This window comes from Pavona decussata, unplaced genomic scaffold, assembly GCF_977016875.1.
Source record: "Pavona decussata unplaced genomic scaffold, jaPavDecu1.1 SCAFFOLD_391, whole genome shotgun sequence".
Lineage (NCBI taxonomy): Eukaryota > Metazoa > Cnidaria > Anthozoa > Scleractinia > Agariciidae > Pavona > Pavona decussata.
In genome coordinates, this window is record NW_028145763.1 from 528,171 (window position 1) to 545,550 (window position 17,380).

The window sequence follows — 17,380 nt, forward strand, 5'->3', positions numbered from 1 at the left end:
AACAATGCACTCGGCGCGTTTTTTATTTCTTTAATAAATACTAATCAAAGAAATGTTTCGAAGTAAAGGGAAATTTCATACTGAACAAGATTCTGCAACCGTCGTAAGTTTACCAATCACACGCTTTTATTATTCTATTCCAGGTGTCAAAATGTAAGATTTAATTAAGATTATATTTTTAATTAAGCCTAGCTATAATGGTGATTACTCGCTATAATTACTACCTAACATCTTTACTTAGTAATGTATTATAATCGAAAAATCGTCCGTTTTAATAAGTTTCGTTCTGATTTCACATCGTGTTTACATAAAGGGATGATATTTGATCCCTCGTTTCCATGCTGGATTGGATGTCGAAGACTACGAATGCGCTACCCGTTCCAGACACCTAGTATAACAAAGAGGTCGCTCAACCACACAATCTGAGAAACGCAAATAATTTAGCCATTCCTTTTTCTAATAGCCAGGACACAGCGGCAAAATGAGTGCGCATGCTCGTCACTTGTGAGCAATCTTACGCGGCGAAATGGCGGCATTTTTAAAATTCCCATTGTTCGTTTTCGTTTCGCGAGGATAAGCCCAAATCAAAATAGATAAGGTTGCCGCTTTCAGGAATGGCTCCTTCGAACTTCCTCCATCACATATCTTATTCAACAAAAAAAATATTGTGGTAACAGGTGTGAATTTGGCGATTGAAGTGAAGCATTCGTAATCGATTCTCGCTCGAATCACAAATCTGCGGAGCATGCGCACTCATTTTGCCGCTGTGCTGACACCTAGGAGACTGATTTCATACCGGAATGAACAGTTGTACCGCCTTTACATGACATCGGAATGAGTTTTCGTGCTGAAATGAAAATCTCGTACCAGTACAGTGACCGGGGTGAACTCGCACAAGTATGACTCGGTCCGGCATGAGATTTTGTGTTGGTATCATGGAAAAGAATACAGAGTGACAAGAGGGAACCGGAGTGAACTCGTACCAGAATGAAAGTCGTGCCGGTATCATGTGAACACCCCCTTGATCCATGATCATGCAGTTAATGCCATGTGACAACAGTACATGAAGAGAAAACATAGCAAGTAAAATAAGTTCAAAATAATATGAAATAGTGATGTGACCTTCTTGGCTTGAATATTCCTTTGACAATTACCTATTGTGTAGCTTACCTTGAACAACGACACTTCTTAAGACTCCACTGGCTTAAACTGGCGCATCAATCTACTGTTTAAGCAAGACTCAGCGCTGATACTTTCGAAATAGAGTACGCTTTACGGGAAGGGAACTTTCCTTTTAGGGAATAGAATATCTTACATTCGAACGAGCTTCGAAAGTGTTTATAACTCGAGCGCCAAAAGTTTTCTGAACCAAAGAGAACGCCGGGAAGAACTTGTGTTGCGCATGTATTCAGATCTAGTGCCACTCGGCCAGACTAACGACCCTCCCAGTACAAGTCAGCCGAAATATTAGGGCGGGAATGTGCCCTGGTCAAATTTTTTAACTCCAGACTTTCTTTTCGTTGCAATGGTTCAGGTATACTGTTTTTAACGATCGTCAAATTCATCATTATTTGTTCATAACAACTGCTCAATAAAATTTGATTTGATTTGTCTCAACCCATACCGGCAATCGTTTTAACGTATAAGGCGTGTTAGTATTAAAGCACCTTAATTCTCTGTAAAATCAAATACAGTGTTCACAGAAAGCTATTCAAATGGCAGCTTAAACCGTAATTTGTACCTTCCATTCAAAATAATAACAAAGAACAAACTTATGAATGAGAAAGATGGCTGAATAATGTGTCGGCGAGTTTTCCTGATTATTTGTACTACATTCTGTTCTCTCCCCCTTCTTATAAGGCCGTTTATTTGAGAAAACAGGCAATAGATATGGGCCATTTTTACTTTCACTTGCGAGGGAAATTCCTTTGGTCGTCCAGCTTTGTCGTGAAAATTGTATTTTTATGGGTTTAATTAACGAAACATTTCCAAGCAACATTCAAAGCACCATTACGAGCTTTCTTGACACAAATATTGCACTTAGCGTTGCATCTAAATTGGGAAGTATAACAGTTTTAAATGTGCGCGAACTCAGAGTACCAGAAATAGAAAGCCCGCTGAAATAAAAATCTTAAGTTTCCGTTCGAATCCGTTTTGCGGAACGGCGACGGAAACGATCTTACACGTTTCAGCCAACGGAAACGCTGCGGAAACGCGAAACATGATCAACATTTTTCCGCAACAAGTTTCCCGTCGTATCCGTCCTCCGGAAACTATCAGGTTTCCATCACATTTCTGAATTACGGAAAACCTTATTTCAACCTGTGTAAAAGTTGCTACGCTACATCATACATGCTGTCACACTTCATGGGGCATTAAATGAATCCTAAAAGGCTTGGTATGTCACGGATATCCCTGGACGTGTCACAAACGCCGGATATCAACCACATTCCTTTGATTTGTTTTCTGATTCTAAGGCAACTTAATAAATGTATAGCAAAACGTCGTTGAGGTCTCAGCACCTCAAAGAGAACATGCCTGTGGTAATTACTGTTAACGTTAATATTTACCGGTATAATGTCTGACAGTCGAACGCCTTATTTTTCAAGGCGTTCAAAAAGTAGACCGAGATGTCCACATTTAAGAAGTGTCAACTTATAGGAATGTGGAGTTGTAACATTTTTTCCCGTGACAAAATAAATATTCGTCAGAGAATAAAGACATATTGAGTAAAATCTAGGTAACAACGTGAAAGACCAAACTCGTTTAAAACTGTGAAGCTAAATACAAAATAACAAGTCTAATGATTACTATTCACTCCTTCTTTGCTAACTACAATTATGTCATTATACCACCTAGTCAACTTTTGAAAACTTAGCATTTACTAGAGTTTCTAGCGCTGTAATCACACGTAATGTCTCCGAGGGTATGGCCAGCTAAAATAGCTGAAATGCTCGGAGGAAACCTTGCGGATGTTATCCACGCTGTTTTGAGCATTTGTAGGCTGTAGGATCAGGTCACATCCGGGAGTTTTAGGTTTCAGTTTGCACGCGACAAACTGCCGGATGTGGTTTTCCAGAAAGCTCATTGGTGCAGAACCTTGGTTGAGAATCTGCAAGAAAAAAAGGACAGAAAAGAAAAAAGCCAAGAATTGAAGAAACCGTTAAGTCCTCTTCATACGATGAACTCAAGGTTTGAAATTATTGTTAGCAGATTAAATAGGTTGGTGCGCTCCGGAGCGTCGCACCTAAACAAATGTTAAACTAGCAAGCAGTTTGATGGCAAGGGATGGTGCTCTATTTGCGTTTGCCGTGCAAACATATGTTAAACAAGTATTGTTACGTTCTAACTGAATCAAACCTCGCCACGGTTCGCCGTGCGACTGATCAGCATGAAGAAGAAATTTGAAGACCGTTTCGCTGAGTTCATCAAATATTTCTGGACACCCATTTCTTTAGCTGTATAAGCAAGACCACTGAACGAAACTTTGGTATTTTATGAGAAAGATAATCTTCTGCGCCTCCTGATTCTAAGCATGTGTTGTAATGTTATGGTCACTGAACAAACTGAGGTCAACGTTTCAATTAATACTCATGCGATTTACCTGGTAGTGGAATTCCTTCAAGCTGAATTTACTCCCCAGCTTTTGTTCTGCTTCATCTCTCAATTTCTGGATCGTTAACTGACCAATCATGTAAGCAGTGGCCTGACCCGCACCGGACTGGTACCGAGTCATCTCCTTCCGTGCGATATCTGAAGTGTCCCAGGCGTATTTAGCCAGTAGATCCAGTCCCTCTTGGCGGCTCATGCCTTTGCTGTGGAGGCCTGCGTCGAGCACAAGTCTCAGTGCGCGCCATAGCTGAAAAGAAAGGGAAACAATCAATCAATCAATCAATCAATCAATCCTTTATTTAGTCACATAGGGCCTCAGAGCTAAAAGGCTCGTTCTGCGGAGCTTTCGTTCCGATGTCGTTTTATAACAGTATTACAAAGATGATTACCGGCTGTTTGCCTACATGATCAGATATGACTTTTTGTAAGCTGTCATTATTTCACAAACTCTCAAACAATGCGAAGAAACCCTTACGAGCCTCCTTAACTGAAGACATGCCAGCCGTTTTAAACATGGGCGTCGAAAAGTCTGATTCGTCAGTTTTCAAATATAACGCCATTGCGTCACGTTAAATCAAAAACATTGCATCGTATTCATCGCATTCCTCATCGCCTGATCATGAGGGACACCACGCAGCTCTTGGCATGGCTCACCGGACTGATTGAAAAACCAAACCGGTGATAAACAATAAACAAACAACAGAAACAAAGGACCCTAGCCCTGAAACAGTAGAGCTACGTGATATACGGGCCCAGGAGATGCGTGCTGTCTGGATCATAAGGGTGTGGGTTGGGGGGGTACAACTTCGGTTGATCTCCTCTTGGTATTCTTGTTGTTAGTTAGCCTACCCTCCATTTCAATGCCCCGAATCTCTGCCACAAATGGTCCTTGTACGCATCGGTATCTTCCGCAATAAGCATTTCTGCGTATAGTCCCCAGCCCTCCCCAAAAGCTATGGACAGGGTGACCTGGTTTATCCAGCCGATCACTCCACCACACCTGTCCGCGAAGTGTTCAACAGAGCCTTGGACCTGGAAAAAAGGAAAAAGTCAAATTAAAAAAAAACTTTCCACCATCGTTATCTCTCTGTAAAAAATAATCAAAATCTTTATAATATGAAGAAACATGTTGAAAAAGTTTACACTTCAAAAAACTACTGATCGTAAGCGTATTTGAAAATAGTCAGTCGCGCCCGAAATGTGTTCGGTAATTTCGAGAAATGGCCCCACGTGTTGAAACGTCACAAGTCGTATAACCGGTGCACGCCACGTTTGATTCTGAAGAAGAAATCCTAAGGTGTGGCCACTCCAAGTGAAGGTTATGGAGCCTCTTCTTCGTGCTGCACTATATTTAAAATTACATTGCTGGGCCATACAACGTTTTTGAGTGTTTGAACGAGATCCTCAAGTGTGACCATTTATCGCTTGGGAAGAGCAAACATTAATTTAACAATTATCCTGCGAAGTCGCGCGGAATATCGCCTGATAATAATGTGTATTATTTTGCGAAAAGTGGCTGTAACTTTCGAGATTAGATGAATATTTAAGAGTGTGACTGTTCAGATGAGGCTGTTGAGAATTTTTCTCAAGGGTCTGGGTAAAATAAATGTCGTGCCGCTAGCACTAAGGACACAAATTATGGATTAGAGGATTAACTCTGCATTGTACGTTAAAGTGCTAAAGTGAACCCATGAATTTTCCACTGAGCGTTAGCCACTGAGTAACGAGGACGGAATATTTTTCTTCGCCTCGTGCGATTTCCCATTTCATTACTAGTGCTAACGCTCAGTAGGAAATTCATAGGTTAACTTAGCACTTTAACATACACTGCAGAGTTAATTCTCTCATCCATCATTTCTACCCTTTGACAGTTTGTCCAAGGAAGGCATATTATGAAATTTTGCCTCTGGAATTCAGTGATAAGTAAGTAGACTTGCCTGTGTGTGGTGCCCTGGTCTCGCTTCGTGAGCATTGACAGTCCACTCACTGAAGGTTGGTCCCATGTTGTCAAGAAAAAACGGAACAAAATACCTAAACAAACAAGGAAAAAGAGAAAGAATGAACATTGTTCTCCGTTACGTTTAGTTCCACCTTTTGGGGTCATCATATTATTAGTTGTTTCCATGGTTTCTCTTCATAACATGTCGACAGGCTGGCTGCTTTGGTATTGGTTGTTCATAGAACGCATACATAAAAACAACAAAACAAGGCTGGACACCTTATGGTGTTTACACAACATGATGTAACGTTCGTAATCGTGATAGCAGACTGAAGTGGACGAGAACAGATGCCCATTTGTTAGGCAGAGAACTGAGAGAATCAGAGAACTTCATTTAGGCAGGGAACATCTGTGTTGGGGGTCTAGCACTGATCTACACTATTTAGGCCTAAGCACTGCTTTAAAAGCGGTTAGCTGTCATTTGGTGTCATGGCTCTCTGTAATAAGGGGAAAATTGTCAATTTCGCCAGCAAGCCCTCTTTTGTCTTACTGGATGTGGGTGTATAGGAGATTTGAAGAAAATGAAGAGGGTTCGTGGCGTGCACTTATTTGTTTTTTTATACTTCGTTTACCGTTTGAAGTAAGATTTCTATTGTGTAAAAATCATAAGGTGTCCTACGTTGTTTTGGAGTATCCATTCTGGTAACAAACCTTTGATAACGCATACAAGACCTTTCACAGGTTTCATGACCCTAATACAGTAGTTAGCATCACCTGAACGGTGTATTGAAGGTAAAGGACTTTAATAATGTTGGGGATCCAGAATTTTTTTCTTTCTTTCTTTCTTTCTTTTTTTTTTTTTTGCCTTTGTAATCCTGTGCTAGCGCTGGTAAATGTAGGTTCGTAGAAGTCCCTTTCCAAATAGTCGACTTCGTTCATTCATTCATTCATTCATTCATTCATTCATTCATTCATTCATTCAATCAACGTTGTCCCATACAATCTCGACTCTAAACTGTATTAGTTGTACGTTCTTTCTACGTCAAACGAAATAAACAACCGATACACTCATGATTTTCCCCTTTTTACCCGTTGATTTTAAATCAGTACAGTGGGAATCTTTTTCAGGTATCCCTTTAGATTTTGATACCAGTTAACCGCAAAGGTTACTAGTGAATCTGCTGGTCTCAGTTATAAACAAAGCAAAACTGCTTATGGCTTGTGCCTACACTGAAACAAATCACGTGACTAGTTCTTCATGGTGGTTGGAAAGCATCTCAATTTTTTTGGATATTTTGTTAAAATTATACATTTGTATTTAACCAAAACTTAGCAAAAATCAAATTCTCTTTGAAATGTTCCTTTAAGGAAAGAACTGGATAAGATCTGGCAAGACCTATGCCCACATACCGGCAGTTATGAGAACATGCCGCATCGCTATTTACGTAGCTCTGAGAAGCAGTTGAAGGATTGAAGTCAGGGGCCAGCTGTACAGGGCAGCTTGGCGTGGTCTGTTGTTTACCGGTGAAGTGAAACATGTCTACTGTCTTTGGCTCCAAGAAACTCATTGCCTAAGGAAAGGACAATTCGAACAAAGAAAAATGTTGTTAGTGATATAAATTAACAGGAAAAGGATAGCTTGCCTCATAAGATCATTGCAATTTTACAATTAAGCAACATCAAAATTGGACGAGTAAATAATAGTATGGAATAGTTTCCAATCTGAAAGCTACTGTGCAAAAACTGGGCAAAACTGTTCTGAACGCTTGTATTAGACTTTGGTCTGCCAATTTTCGTAACCAGCCATAGACTGAGGGCTCAAACGAAAGAGCTTGTATGAGCCCTTAGGGATAAGGGCCTAAATACTCCAGATGACAAATTAGGGTTTGTTTGAGACTCTTCTAGGCGAATATAGGAGATCGGAAGGAGACGAAACGTTTGTCTCAAAATTGTAGTCGGACAAGGGAAGACAATACGCCAACACTATGAAACCTGGTTTCCTATAATGTGATCTACAATTCCTAGAACGTAAAAAGCACGCGGGAAAAATGCAAACAGAACTGAGCTGTCAGTGATCTACCATAATTATGTTACCAGGTAGAATTCTAGCGGCGATTTCTTTCTTTCTTCTTTTCCTTTTGTCAGTAGCAGTTAATTGTCTACCGTAACATTTCCTGTTAATGCTGAGTCATATTCGTGCACAACGTTGTCTCTTGAGAGGGGAATTCGCCGCCTAAAACATCCGAGAAGACAAGCGCCACTATCGCGCTTCTTCGCTCGGCCGAATCCTGGCTTGAAATACATTACAGTGATAGAAAAATTCCAGGACACTATTTTCGGTGGCAATTGCGAATAAACAGGGACAACTTTGATTTGATTCTAGGTTCGGTTTCAGTATAGTCGGATATTTGGTCTAGAAAACGGCTTACGGAATTTTGCGTGTTAGCAAAATGGTTATACCTTATTACAGTTTGAAATTTCTGACAGTATATAAATGCTTTGTTTAGTTCAGACTGAAGTGTACATCGCCTACCTCTCTAGACGCCTTGAACCACCTTTGTAACGCGTCCCATCTTTTTGGACAAAACTTCATGGCGCCTTTAATGTTGTTGCAAAGTTTAAATGCTTCCGGGCCTGACTCGTTTGCAGGAATGGGAACTTTATTGAAGTACATTTCTTGGGATGAAATGTTTGCTTTGAACTGCTTCACGGCAGCTTCTGTATCTTGTAATCCCGTTATCTGCCTCGCAAGTGAAAGGATCTGCATAATAAATATATAGACTTAAAAATATAGCGCACGCCTGTTAAGCCTGGTTCCCACTTGTGCGATAAGCACAGGCATAAGCTTGCGACGTTCTTACATGTGAAACAAACACAAGAAAATAAGGCATACGCAAGCGCAGTAACGTTGGAGGAGGTCTGGAAATTGATTCAAGATGGCGGAATCATCTTGCTTGTGCTTGTGCTTACCCCACGCCAGTTTCCACTTGTGAAGAGTACAAGGAATGGAAAAAGTTTCTTTTTCTTGCGCTTATGCTTATGCTTAATTCACGCTTATTTCATGCCGTTCCCACACGATTTTTCTTATGCTTCAGTATGCTTGTGCTTATCCACAAGTGGGAGCCAGTCTTTACATGCACCATATTTCTAGAGAATCGCTTGAAAATAAAAAAAAAATTCAAAATAGAACCGATCCTTCATTTTGTTGAAATGCATGCGAACAAATTCCAGAATCGTTAACGTTATCATTATTATCGTCATCGTCATCATCATTATTATCATTATCATCACGTTGCAATTCACAATACCTGAGGGTATGTGTGATTCACCATCTCCAAACCCTTGTTGTAAACTTCCTCGGGTGTGATGTCAGTGGTGGTAAAAAAGGACAAAATGCTGGCATACGTCTGAGGACCACTGATTATCTCCCCTGTACTCAGGTTCCTCGCTGTCGGCTGTGACGTATTGGGTTTTCCATCGATGTAAACGTACTTCAGAGGACGACTAAAAAGACCGCTGGAAATATTGCTCGGAACGCAGTGGTGCATGTGCTCATTTTCCAAATACCTGGAAATTGAATAAGGTAAGACAGACACCTTTATTTACACAGAGTAACCCTTTTAGAAGGTAAAGCAAATGCCATACTGAGCACTTCGACGCGTTACTAAGACAAGCGCAGAAAATTTACCCAGTTACACCTAATCCAATTACAACTCCTCATGGAAAGGTTATTCAGTCCAACATGCTCTTGTAGAGTTATTTGTATAGTTGTTAGGCGATTCAATGATCTTTACCTGATCAAGTTATTTAATGGTGTACCAACATTCTCGACCAAGAATTCTTTCATGGAATCCACGACTGTCTTGCCTGTCCGTTTACGCCATTCGTATTTCATTTCTTGTGTCAATTCTTTGAAGAACGACGGTATCAGAAGTACCGCTGCAAAATCTTCCTTTAGGACACCTTGAAAAAGGTCAAAATAAACTTATTAACGTCTGTAACAATAACTGGATGTGTAAATGTGTCAATCCTTAATTTTACCTTTTCGGTTTAAGCCGGGGTATATGTCAAAGAAACTTTAATTCGTGGCAAGACTGGGACATTCCACCTCTTTCATCTGCTATAGATGACTAAGAAGAGGTACAGACTATAGGCCTCGTTTTTCTATATTTCTTGGCCAAAATACTCTTTTGGTTTCAAGAAAAACACAAATGAGTTGATATCCTCCAAACCACTGTTTGAGAAGCCGTTATATTGCTCTTGCACGAATTTGACCAACTCGACCGCCAAATACTGACATCCCAAGACATTATTTATAAATCAGTAAGTACAGGAAATTTGAACAGGTTAGCTTCGATTCAGGGCCATATTGCACCATATTGCACCTCCTTATCTCAAAGTGCTCCACTCACAGTAGACCATTTTCATGAGAGTATTATTTCACTTCATCTACCAAGATTCATTCCATTTTCTTTTTCAAATTCAAATTGTGTAATCCCAGGGGAAGGACAATAGCACACCGGAGAAAACAAAATGCTGAAGGACTCCGGTGGTTGAAGCCAAAATATGCTATAATTCAATTGCCCGATTGGGATCGCAAAACAAGCCGTTTTTGTTTTATGGAAACCTGCTGTTAACCTGCATTTTTGGTTTTGCTGTCTTTTTCATAATTCATTTTTTCTCGTTGTTTTAACATGTAAACTAATTATTCCGTTAACCCACTAAACACAACTGACTTTCTATATAGCTGCGAAAACTTTTGTGAAATTAAAGCACAGCATTGTTTTACCTGTTTAATAATTAATTGAGTTTCATATTTCCTTTAATCAGTCTTACTGCAAGCACAATCAGATTCAGCAAACCCGGCGGTGAGGATCTAATATTTGCTAATGCATATTCACGCTGTTTCTTTAGCATGACAAATTTTGAAAAATTTCGCCATTGCCGACCTTACATCCAAAGGTATATAATGAATACTCCGAGTGCCATGCATGCTGTCAGCAAATATTGGTCAACAAAAATCTGGTTTTGTATAACATTCAAACGTATTATTTTACTCACAAATTTGTTAAGGGCGCATTTGATTGGCAGCGTGCCAGAATAGAGCGGTTTTCAATTGAGTGTCGTAAAGCCGGCGAAAACCAAAGAAATTGCTCCGACCAATCACAACGCAGTTGAATAAGACAATGAACCAATCAGAACTCGAAGTAAATACATGTAACCGTTGCCAAGTGCGGGGAAACGCGTGCGAGCAATTCACGATTGGTTTTGGTTTTGAGAAAATGGCGCAAGTCAATCACAGCGTATAGTAAATAAAAAAGCAACCGAAGCAAATGCGAATTTAAATAGACACTTTTTTAAACAAGTGTAATTTCAAAACTATAGTTTAGAACCATATAAACCTATACATCAGAAGAAAGCTTAGAAATCATAGATACTGAAAAAAAGCAAACAATTATTTGGCCCTAAACTAATTTGTAATTTGACACCAGGTGAATATGTTAACAACATGCTGTGAAAAACCTAGCTATTCTTGAGAAAAGAAAACTGCTCTAAAGAAACAATGATTATTTAAAATCCCCAACAAGGTTTGTTTTGAGTTATCGTGATACAAAGTAGCTCTTGAAAACGGCGCACCAAACGTAACATATCAATTGAGAAACAGTCCCCTTTTGTACTGCGCATTCGTTCTGCGCAGCTCAAAATGGTCCTAGAATTTCAGGTTTCTTAAAGGACGGTGCCCACTAATTAATAAAAATATATTTTTGTGCGGTTTGTGACTATGCAGGAAAAGCAGATCTTAGCAAGTGCTTGTTGCAGTCCAAAACGAAAACTGGGGGTGAGCAATTTGATCGAGCTTCAATCTAGACACAAAACGCCATACATTGTTCTATACTTAAAGCTTTTTAAAATTATTGTAGCTTGATTATCTGCTTTTCCCGCCGGCAAAGTCATAAATTGCGCAAAAGTAGTGGAGACACTAATTAGTTTATTCTTTCTCCAGATGCTGTCAACCAAACCAAACTAAAGTCTTACCTGTGTTGCTAATGGCAACATGACTGTAGATGCCTTTCATGGAATTCAGTCCTGCTCGACACTCCTCAACCGAGCCAACCATTCCGGACCTGACACCTAGTTTTACGTTGTCCGTATACTGATTAATAGACTTCTTGTACGTCTCCAAAAGGCTGCGAATCACGTCCACGTCTCGAATTTTTCGGGGTGCGAAGAATGGCAAGTGACCCAACATCTCCCGGCCTAATGAACAAATCGGCTGCCAACAGAAAAAGTTTGGGCCTAGCATCCAGTCAGCCGAGTAGTAATTAGCGTCGTAGGGTTGTCCAAAGACATGTCGAAGATAAAACTTTACCTGCGATAATGCTTTCCTCTCTCGTGGCCTTAATTTGGCTAAGTCGATGTTGATATCGTTGATTTCCGCCAGCAACCGCCACGCTTCGTCGGTTCTTTGTTTGATCTCGGAAGGAGTCGGGTCGTACGGTTTAAAGTTCATTCGGATCTCTTCTCCGGACATTTGCGGGTGAAAAATCAACGTATTGGGATTTAGCGCGGAGGCTCTATATTGCACTTTCTCGAGAAATTTAATTAGCGAGACTCTCACAGCCTCTTCTGATGGAGCGCATACATCGACGTTTGTATGTGCAGTGCCGTTTTGCAGTCGTTTTTGTGTCTGTTCAAAATCGCAACCTTTTTTGCCCTTTCTCAACGAAATCAGAACAATTCCAATTATCAGGCATGTAACGCCAAGGAGAACGATGATTCCAACCATTAAACGCTTGCTACTGCAGCATCTTTGACCTTCTATATTGACATCTTGTAGGTCGGAGTCACCTCGAATTGCTACTGTAGATGGATTGACGAAACTGTCCAACTCGGAACTGTCCACCGAATATGCAGGCGGCGTTGTTCTATTTTCCGCCATATTTATTCTGCAGTCCGGAGATATTCAAGCCCCAAAATGCGCAAAATTTGTCATACGAACGCCAATGCGACTGCCTTGCTGTCGGTCCGTAATTAAACGACGTACTCAAATATTCAAGCTAGTTAGTTTCCGCACAAATTAGCTTCAATCGCCCCCTTCGGTGAAACTCTCCCATCTGGAGAATTTTTGTAATATTGGATTATTTCCATTTTGACAACTTCCAAGCTTGCAACGAGGAACAAAATGTTCTCGTTTCGGGGGAGAAAATATGACAAATTGTTCCAGCGCGCTTGTTTCAGTGGTGACAAGCAATGGTTGTAAACTGTGCGATGACGGTAAAAGTTTTCTGCTGCAGGTGAATTTTATTAATAATGTCAACTATGATAATTGCCTTTGTGTGTTTCGCCCTTTTCTTTTTTCGGCTTGGGGAAGGCTGAAAAGTCCTTAATGAAAAACTGAAAAAAAAAAAGCGGAAAATTGATTTTGAACAAAAGCAAGTTTTCACTTTTAGTTTGAACTAATTAAAATTAATTTTAGATTTCTTAGAACGAATTCAATATATTTTTTTCAATTTCACAATAAACACAAGAAGAACAAAAATTGGCAATGTTTGCTTTAGATCGCCGTCTCAAATATTGTTATTATCAGTATTGTTTTCGTAACGCTAAAAATTTAAGCTTGCACCGTCAGAGAATTATGTTTGATGTTATCTTTTTCTGTTGACCACAGCACTGGAAGATTGATTTCTTTATCATTGTTATTTTTTTGTCGTTCAAAACTAAAAAATACTTTTTCATTTCGCCATGTGACGTTTTTGCGCGCGTTTGTATCTTCGATCGTTTCATTCTCCAAGCGAGTTTAAAAAAGCAGCTTGCCACCATAGCGAGAAATTTGTTGAATTGTCAAGTTTATTTGCTAATAATCACATATAATCAGGTGCGTTTGTAAACAATTGTCAACCAAATAAATTTGCTCGATGTCTTTGAATGTCATGCTGGCTTCAACGGGGTAGTGGTTAGGAATATCAAAGACTGCTAATCAATGGTTAAGATAACAGCGATTATTTATTCAAACTGCACATCCTTAAACAAGAAAAATTCAACTTAATCTATCCCTCTCGGGGAAAGAAATTTTAGATGATTTTTTCTAAAAACACTGATTTGTTATTTTCTTGTATAATCGTGTTTTTTTTTTTTTTAATTCTTTTCGACAAGTCGACGCAGAGAGCTATAAATATTTGAAGACTTTGCGACTGATCTTGGCGAAATAATTCCTGACTTTTTCGCGTATAATTAAACGCCGTCTAACTCCGCGAATAACTTCAAGCTTCATACACTCACGCTAACCTGCATGATCAAATCTTCATTTTTGATAGTGTAACACAAAGCTTAAAGGGGAAGATTTACTGTCATTTCAAAACCCAAAAATGTTTGACCGTCAGCAGAAACAACGAAATAATTGTCAAGTTTGTTAAAAATTATCACCCCAGTGCAATAAAACTGTCGATTAGTGCCTCTGGCCAGAGACAGGGTAGGCCGGTTTGGATTGAAACTTGAAAAATATTAGGCTAATGTTTTTCAAGTTTTCGCATTTTTGTTTCCAAAATGCGCTAGAACAGATCACAAGTTGTTTTTTTTTTCCAGAATTGAGTTGATTTCGTTCCTCTCGTCATTCTAAAATTATTTCGCAGGTGATTGAAGGTCTTATTTAATCATTTTTAACAAAAGACATTTTTAAAAAAAAACCATGATACTTCCCCTTTAATCAAAGGAAACGCAACAGAACAAAAATCAAATTCTTGACTATGGAAATGTTTTCACGCTGACATAAAAATAAATATATACAATACAAAAGGGGTAACTCATTTGGCTTTGCTTTACAGAAAAAAAAGCGTTTGGACAGAGACAACAGAAATTAAAGAAATTTTGGTGAGTGCTTAAATTTATTCAGAAGCCAACACAGACTGAGATGTGTTAATTTACAAGTTCTTCAGGAATCGTCCAGACATGAATATTCTAAGCTTCATCAAACATCATATATGTCAGTTGATATGTTAACGAATTTGTTTTTCTATTGCAAAGGATGCCAAATTAAACATTTCACATCGCGATAAAAAATAAGGGAGAAAAGTGAAAAAGAAATATAAAGCTGGCTGAAGTTTAAAGACTGTAGTAAACTGATGGCATCTCACTTTAGCGCAGTTTCACTTTTTCGAGAAAAACCTTAGTTTGAAAAAACATTTTTTGCAGTATCAACCTTTTCAGCGCTTAAGATGATCATGATGCAATTTCTCCTGGAAATATTACATAAAATATCCAGCGTATATTTTGAGAAGAAAAAAAAAATAATCAGAAAAGGAAAGCACTTTTGGGCCAGTTACTTGTACAACATGGAGCTAGATGGGGCAGGGCGGAAGATTGTGCACTTGTACAAGCTGGGTGGGGGGGGGGGGGGGGTGAAGTAAGCATTCTGAATTGCCCACCCTAATCTAGTAAACAGGTCTTTAGATAGGGGTTTTGCACATTCGTCTAGAAATTTTAAATTATTATGCACATGCTTGATTAGCCGGTGCTAACACACTATTATGGTCGAAAAGGCGTCAGTCAGTATTATACTCCATTAGGGCGGTTTCTAATTGAGTGTCGTAAAACCATAGCCATGGCAATTACTCTGGCCAATCGCAACAGATGTAAACACAACAACCAGTCAATCAGAATTCGAAGCACATACATGTAACTGGTGCAAAGCGCGGGAAAACACGTGCGGCCAAAACACGATTGGTTTGGATTCCTATTGGTTGAGAAAGTGGCGCGAGTTTTGTTAACCAATCACAGCGCGTAGTAATGCAAAACCAAATCAAACGTGAAATTACTTTCGACACTCAATTGAAAACCGCGCTCTATGCTCAGATAAAAAGTCAAGATTTTAACTTCTACAGTAACATTTGTTTATTTTTAACACCTGTTTTTTTTTTAAGCATAAGCGATGTCTCGAAAAAATCCTCCATCGCTCTGCTTTGGTTAGCATGGAATGAGTTGTTAGGAGTCGATAATGATGAAGAATAGCTAGAGTCCGCCATGTTGAAATGTCACTAGAATTGACAGTTTCTTCACCACTATTCCGGCATAATACTTGACTCTTTCGCCTCACTGTCACGGCCATTTTCTTATATTTTGGTTCAAACCGTTCAAATGTTTTACTAAGAATCTGGTTTATAACAAGAATTTGCCCTTACGACACCGTTAAAAATATATTAGGGTTTTTTCTTCTAGAAATAACAAACTTTATTATATGGCTGGCTCTGCGAGCGGGCAAGATGAGTCAAATCCTGCGCTGTGATTGGCTACCGGAGCGGGCAAGATGGAGCTATCTTGCCCGCTCGGGATCACCCGTTGCCCGTTCGCTTGGCATTGAAAGTTTAATCCCAACAACAATGCAATCTTTCCTTCGATTTTCTCGTTGTTTTGGGGGAAAACGCTCACTAAAAAGTTCGGTTAACTCTCAACATTTACCTAAAGGAAAGGAAAGAGAATGGAATCGTCCTGGTGTAGTGAAAATTTTGTTTCAGCTACAATGAATGTGAGTTGAACCGGTGAGTTGCTCTGCGTGTAGTATTTTAGATAGAGTTGATTCTCTAGGTTTACAATGACTGTATTTAAATCATAGCGTAGTGGAAGTTGCGTTAAGTGTTTAGAGCAGTTCAGAAAAGTATTTTTCTCAAGTTCGCCGAAGAAGCTCACGTTTTTAATTTAGCCGCGTCTTGCTTGTTGTAAACACTTAAACCTTATCAAAGTTTCGCCCAGTTTTCTGATTTACCCCACTCTTTTTTTCGGCTTATGTTTGCATATAATCTCAAAATCTATTGTTTCATTCAAGAATTAATGATTGGAAGCCGAAAACTGTGTAAAATGTTTATTATTTACGCCACCGCGCGATCGGCTGAAAATGGCGAGTTTGCCGGATTCTATTAAAATCTTCCCGCTCTTGCAAAAATCTAAATTTTTCGTTCTCAATAATTGTATACTCCCTTTATGCCATTATAACTGTTAGAGCACTAAGATAATTTAGGATTCCTTGTTTTCCACGATTACAGGCTAATCCAAAAATGCACTGAAAATAAATCTTGCACCGGCCGGCTATGAAGAATTTCTTTCCGAGTAGAGCAGTTTCATGTCCTGTTTTGTTTTGTTGTTGTAGTTTTAACTTGAAGGTAAAGCCATATAATAAATCCTTTATTGACCAAGCTTGTTCGGTCAAGATGGCTGGATATTGGCCAGGTTCTTTTTTTGCGTTTTTATGGACCGAGACGAAGTCGAGGTCCATAAAAACGCAAAAAAAGAACCTGGCCAATATCCAGCCATCTTGACCTCACGCTTGCTCAATAACGCATATATATAATCAGTTTTTAGCGACTTCCCCTAAATATACGAGAAGAACATGGAAAAGTTGGCCAACTTTCTCAAGTTGAAATGAATTTCCATCCCAGCCATCCGCAGCTAAGTATAATTAATAGTACTTTCTGTGTACTAGTAGGGTTAATGTAAACAAAACTCGACCGTTATTTAAACAATTCTCATTGAAACAAATGGTATTTCGGCTATTCATAGTAACACTATGCCGTGCCGTTTATTATGGTGCACAAGGTAGCAGTTTTGAGTCAGTAGTTTTAAAATCCTAATTCGAATGAATGCCACGGGCCAGTACTCTTTTTGTGGTGCTGTTTAATTCTGAATCTCTTTCAAAATGATTTTAATTTAGAAATATTCCCAGAGCTCTCACAATCTAGGTAAAGAGTGTTTGAACACAACTCAAAGGGCCTGATTCTGATCCAAGACGGACGAGTGCTATCACCCAAACCGGAATTAAACAAAGAAGAATAACCAAGAAAA

General features: G+C 39.2%; 1 protein-coding gene across 1 annotated transcript; it reads right to left on the bottom strand.

The window, feature by feature from the left end:
- Positions 1 to 106: 106 nt before the first annotated feature.
- On the bottom strand, positions 107 to 12,807 carry LOC146451234 (uncharacterized). The gene is made up of 9 exons (XM_085099336.1): positions 11,588 to 12,807; positions 9,346 to 9,514; positions 8,860 to 9,118; positions 8,085 to 8,312; positions 6,962 to 7,122; positions 5,550 to 5,643; positions 4,462 to 4,644; positions 3,605 to 3,859; positions 107 to 3,112 (listed from the first exon to the last, which is right to left on the bottom strand). The coding sequence occupies exons 1-9, from the start codon at positions 12,489 to 12,491 to the stop codon at positions 2,906 to 2,908; spliced, it is 2,460 nt and encodes an 819-aa protein (XP_084955462.1). The 5' UTR covers positions 12,492 to 12,807; the 3' UTR covers positions 107 to 2,905.
- Positions 12,808 to 17,380: the final 4,573 nt, after the last annotated feature.

Bases quoted from the DNA above. Each gene is read 5' to 3' on its own strand.
- LOC146451234 (XM_085099336.1), bottom strand. From the start codon at position 12,491: ATGGCGGAAAATAGAACAACGCCGCCTGCATATTCGGTGGACAGTTCC. The intron at 8,313-8,859 runs GTATTGTGAATT...TTTATTATGCAG, and splicing joins TGAATCACACATACCCTCAG to ATCCTTTCACTTGCGAGGCA. The intron at 3,860-4,461 runs GTAGGCTAACTA...CTTTCTTTTCAG, and splicing joins TCGGGGCATTGAAATGGAGG to CTATGGCGCGCACTGAGACT.